Source organism: Gracilinanus agilis, chromosome 1, assembly GCF_016433145.1.
Source record: "Gracilinanus agilis isolate LMUSP501 chromosome 1, AgileGrace, whole genome shotgun sequence".
NCBI lineage: Eukaryota > Metazoa > Chordata > Mammalia > Didelphimorphia > Didelphidae > Gracilinanus > Gracilinanus agilis.
In genome coordinates this window covers 11,390,499-11,395,770 of record NC_058130.1, presented here as the reverse complement: position 1 = coordinate 11,395,770, position 5,272 = coordinate 11,390,499, and the positions used below count along the sequence as shown (strand labels likewise).

Here is a 5,272-nt window from a genome sequence, read left to right as displayed (position 1 = left end):
TAAAATTATGGAAAAACATAATAATTATTATAATACAAAATTTTGGAAAGTGTTTCACATATGTTATCCCATGGGAGCCGCACAGCAGCTCTCGGAGTAGAATAGCTCTTTCACCATAATGATTTGTTCTCTTTAGCTGAATATACTTATATTCTAGTGGGTAGATTGGGTAAAAGACCTGAGTTCAAATGCGCTTCTGTCCGTTATTAGAGAGCTGTGTGACCAGGTAAGCCTCGGTTCCCTCTTCTCTAAGATGTGGTGATTGATCATTGAAATGCCTGGAGCTGCTCTGAGGGTCTAGTGAGCTCGTCGGTATAAAGTGTGTTATAGACTCTGAATAACCTGATAAATGTTATTTATTGACTTGGATGCTCATCCGGGATGGCATCCAGGACGGGGTTCCTTTCCGGGAGGTCGATTCCGGCTCCCTCACGCCTTTCCATGTTGCCTGCCCTCGCCACGTCTTTCTGTTATTTTGCTAAAGAGAATCCACTCAGATCATTGATAAAGTTCCTTGTATTCTCTTTCTATTTTAATTGCTCTACGTTGTGCTTCCTGGGCCACCAGGACAAGCTCCCTCCTCATTAGAGGGCTGATACGAGCTATGAGGGTGTCTTCAAGAGATCCTCTAGGAAAGATCACAAGATTCAACTGAGACGCGGTGATGATGATTTTAATATGCTTTATTTAAAAAGTACACAGGTGTCAATCGGTGTCAATGGGACAAAGCAGAGAAAGACTACCACCTGCCTACCAACTGATGCCCTGATCTGATGAGGTGAGATTATCATATGGCAACGGCACACTTGCATGACTGGCAAAGTAAAAAGATAACCGTTTTTTTTTTTCTTGACATTATCTTTAAGAGTTTATATCACGCACAGTTAAAATCATGAAATGCTGATGGTTGGACTATATTTCATGTCGTCTATGTTGCACCATATTTCAGTTCACAGTTTATCCATGTAATGAGCATGCCAAGGGAACAAAGCGCTCAGTGTCACCTGGAGAGGAACATCAGAAGCAGAGGGATCACGAGGAGGACAGGCTTGGCACAGAGACCCGCGGCTCCCCCACACTCTCTCGCGTTCTCCTAAGGGAAAGGACAGAAACATGCCATTTGGTTGGCTTGAGAAGCCTAGAAAATGCCTTGCTAATTCTGACAGCGTATTATCCCCCTGGATTGTATTAGCAAAGTCAACACAACATTGGTCTCCATTGGAGACCAGCCTGCATCGAAATATTGACTTTTCTTTCTCTCCTGAGTTGCCACGGCCAACAAAAAGGTTACCCAGTGGACAGGCTGCTGGGAATGAGCCCCTCCAGACTGGGGAAGACGGATTCTTAGACAGCAGACAAAGTCTGGCACTGCGGGCACATACCACAGACCTTTCCAACGTGGTAGGACTCTCCAGAGTGGGAATTCCACTGCACAGCCTTTCAGAAGCCCGGGCCACCACTCTGACGGCTTGGATAGTTCAGCTTCAGTCATGCAGGGAAATAGCTTTATTGATATTTCACTAGGCTCTGAATTTACAGAAATGCCAGCTATACTGAATCAGAATTTGGGAGCTATTAATATAAAGTGTTAAAAGAGGAGCCTTTAAAAAAAGATTTTAAAAAAATCTGTTAACGCTTTATAAATCAACTATCTTCTAAAGACAGCGGTCAGTGGTCAGGGTTGAGGTGAGTCTTCCATCATGCTGCCTATTTAAAATGACTAGCCTGGTGAATTATGGGCTTTGGTATACTCAGAGTAGAATAGGAACAAGAAGTAGGAAAGTCTTAGGATCTGGAGAAATTTGTGAATATGAGAAATGAATTTCAATGGAGAAAAAAAAACTAAGGAATTGATTTTAGAAATAACAGACTAGGGAAAAGAGATCTAGACATACATCTTAGATGATATACCTCAGTGAACTCCAGCAAGATGACAGCCTTAAACTTTTTTTAAAATGATAAATAAAAGAAAATGGAATAGTGGTGGGGAGAATTTTCAATAATTTCAAATAAACAGAATGAATATTAGAAGAAATAGTCATCCTTGAAGTTTTTTTTCAAATAAGCAAATTGTTGTACTATAAACACGATATAAGCAAAATGATAGAAAATATTTTTATGCCTATGATGATTAAAAATAATGAAAATATATAGAGAACTATTTTTTCATTGCTGTGGATAAACGGGCAAAAGAAATAAACAGAGAAGATGGAATAAATTATCAATAACTCAAAGAATCCTTATTAAATAATAAAGTGATATAAATGAAACCACTTAGGATTCCCACCTCAGAACTATCAAATTAGTAAAAATAATTGAAAATAATGAAACTAAATACTAACAAAATCACAGAGAAAAAAATACTCATCCATTACTGAAGGAATTGCAAGCCTCTACAATTTTTTTAAGAGGATAATCCATCTTCTGGAATAATCTGGCCCCTTTTATTTCACATGTCAACAAATTAACAAAGAAGATAAATGTCAACAATAGAGGGATTTGGGGAAGACAAGTTTAAAAAAAGATGAGTAACTAATGGGGGGGGAGGGGCAGATTATTCCAGAAGATGGTTGATCAGTTGCAAAGAATCAAGCCTACGTAGTCACTGAATGGTCAGATTAGAAAGATGCCAGCACAAAAGGACATGCATTTCTTTATAATGACACTCCCAATTATCCACATTAATATGGAGCAAGGAAGGAGTTATGGCAAAGGGATGATGAAATAATATATAAGCAAAAAGAATTTCAATTTTATTTTGGTATGGAGTCTATACTTTGGCAGCAAAGGCATCTTCCCAAGTGTGCTGTATTTAGCTTGACGAGAAAAGTGTTCATTCCTTAAGCACCTGGCAGTGGAGTGACCTTGAGCAGAGTAAGTAGGTGTGTTTAGGTGTGTTGGGGGAATTGGGAGTGGGGGACTGCTTCTGAAGGAGAAGATCATCTATGAATCAATCTGATGAGAATTAACAAGTTTCCAATATGTTCCAATCCAGGATAATAATAATTTTAAAAAAACAGAAGCAATGGGAGAGAGGCTTTGTTTTAGGTTGAAAATGGAGAATATTGAAATTCTCAGATTTAGATTTCTCCCTCGTCTTCTATCTTGCTAAGATCTTTATAGGAAATTAAAATCTAAATTAAGGGGGAGGGCAGAAGACAGGGTTTTGAAAGGCATGAAAAAGGGACTAGGGAGGGCATAGTGAGAACTTGGAATAATAAGTATATTGTTAAGATATCTTTCTCTGCTTTATCTAGATTAGATAACCAATTCAAAAATGAAGAACTGAAGGGGAAGCTGGATAGCTCAGTGGATGGAGAACCAGGCTTAGAGACTGGAGGTCCTCGGTTCAAATGTTGCCTCAGACACTTTCCAGCTGTGTGACCCTGGGCAAGTCACTTCACCCCCTTTGCCTAGCCCTTACCACTCTTCTGCCTTAGAGCCAATACACAATATTGACTCCAAGAAGGAAGGTGAGGGTTTAAAATAAAAAAAAAAATTTAAATGAAGAACTGAGTCATTTTCCCAAAAGATAATTGGTCAGATTATACAAATAATTAGTCCTTTAAAGAAATGTATAGCAGTAGTTAGATCAGTTAGATCAGTGGATAGAGATATAGAGGCAGAAGGTCCTAGGTTCAGCTATGACCCTAGACATTTCCTAGCCATGTGTCCCTGGGCTAATCCCAGTTTTGACTCTGAATGCCTAGTCCTAACTCCTCTTCTGCCTTGGGACCAATACTTGGTATTGATTCTAAGATGGCAGGTGTATTTTTTAAAAGAAGAAAAAAGAAATGCATACTATGAACTACCAAAGACTTTTTTCAGATCAGTAATAAAAAAGTTTTTTTAAAAAGCTCAAATTTTCATCTTATATGTTAATAAATTGACAAAGTTGACAAATATCAACAATAGAGGGATTTTGGAAAAACAAATTACACTAATACAATCCTAGAACTGTCAGTGGGTTCAGCCATTCTGGAAAATATCATGGCACAATATTATCAACTATGTGTGTGCTCTCTTCTCTCTTTCCCCCATTTCTTCTCCTCTCTCTGTTTCTCTTTCCCCATTTCTCTCTCTCTCTCTCCCTCTCTCTCTCTCTCTCTCTCTCTCTCTCTCTCTCTAACACATACACACACATACATACAGACACTCATGCACACACACACGCACACACACACACACACACACACACACACACACACACTCATTCATTCACTCACTCAGCTTTTGACTTACTTCAGGATGAAAGCCATGACAGGATTCTGGCCGCCTTCTGATTTTCTGTGATTTCAAGCGTTCACACTTAAGGGATTCATTATGTTTACTATAGTTAAGGAGTAATCTTAAGCATGTTACTTTTGAATACAGTTTTTGAGAGCTTAGAACATGGAAATAAACTCCCTTAATGACTTCTTCTTCCTTCCCCCTTTCCCTCCCTCCAGTCCAGGAAAAGACTACACTAACTGAAATAAGAACTTGTCCTCTTTCCCCCTAAAACCCCAGAATACTGTGAGAATTAACCATGTAATTTGATGAAGAATTCTGATTTACTTTAAATAATTGGATTTCATGCCAGCAGCTCATCAGATAAAAAAAAAATGAGAATGTTTTCTTTTCCTGATTCATTACAATTCCTTCCACCTTTACTCACAAGCAGTAGCATGTGTGGATGTGTGATTCCTTCAGGTGCTGGGGCTTGCCCAGGAAAGGATATACCTGATTTCAATTGGAGCCATGGTAATGGGTGACACCGAATCACAGGCACATTGGTTATCGACCACCACCATGAACAGATTGCTGCTTGGGATCTGCTGGATGACAAAGGACCTATGAAATCAAAAGACAAAAAATTGTAAATTATTCACCTACCATCCATGAGTTGGATTTATAAGGGAGTCATTATTCCTTAAAAGCATCAAGATATCAAGAACCTATGATTTCATTGGTGTAGGAAATTACATACCTGTGTTGGTGAACCTATGGCAAGTGTGCCAGAGCATACTGGAAGGGGCTGCTCCCTTCCCCCCCTCCACACGGCTGAGGACATTTCTCACATGACCCTGCCTCTTCCCAGCAGCCCAATGGGAGCACTTCATCCTTCCCCTATCTGGGATAAGTTGGGGTCTCACATACAGTGCGAGGGTTGCAATTTGGGCACTTGGTCTCTCAAAGTTTCGCCATCACTACACTACACAAAACTAATTTCAATCTGTCATTCATTAGTCTAGAAAATCACTTGAGGCTCTTAAAGTTGGTCAATTTTCCC

The 5,272-nt window shown here is 39.4% G+C and overlaps 1 protein-coding gene across 1 annotated transcript in view; it reads right to left on the bottom strand.

Annotated features, from left to right (window-relative positions):
* Nucleotides 1–1,000: 1,000 nt before the first annotated feature.
* CACNA2D3 (calcium voltage-gated channel auxiliary subunit alpha2delta 3) overlaps nucleotides 1,001–5,272 on the bottom strand; it is an 858,102-nt gene continuing 853,830 nt past the window's right edge. The window contains exons 35-37 of the mRNA XM_044675448.1: nucleotides 4,721–4,833; nucleotides 4,243–4,325; nucleotides 1,001–1,093 (exon numbers count right to left, since the gene is read on the bottom strand). Of these exons, the coding sequence (XP_044531383.1) occupies nucleotides 1,001–1,093; nucleotides 4,243–4,325; nucleotides 4,721–4,833 (289 nt within the window). The remainder of the gene's footprint in view (nucleotides 1,094–4,242; nucleotides 4,326–4,720; nucleotides 4,834–5,272) is intronic.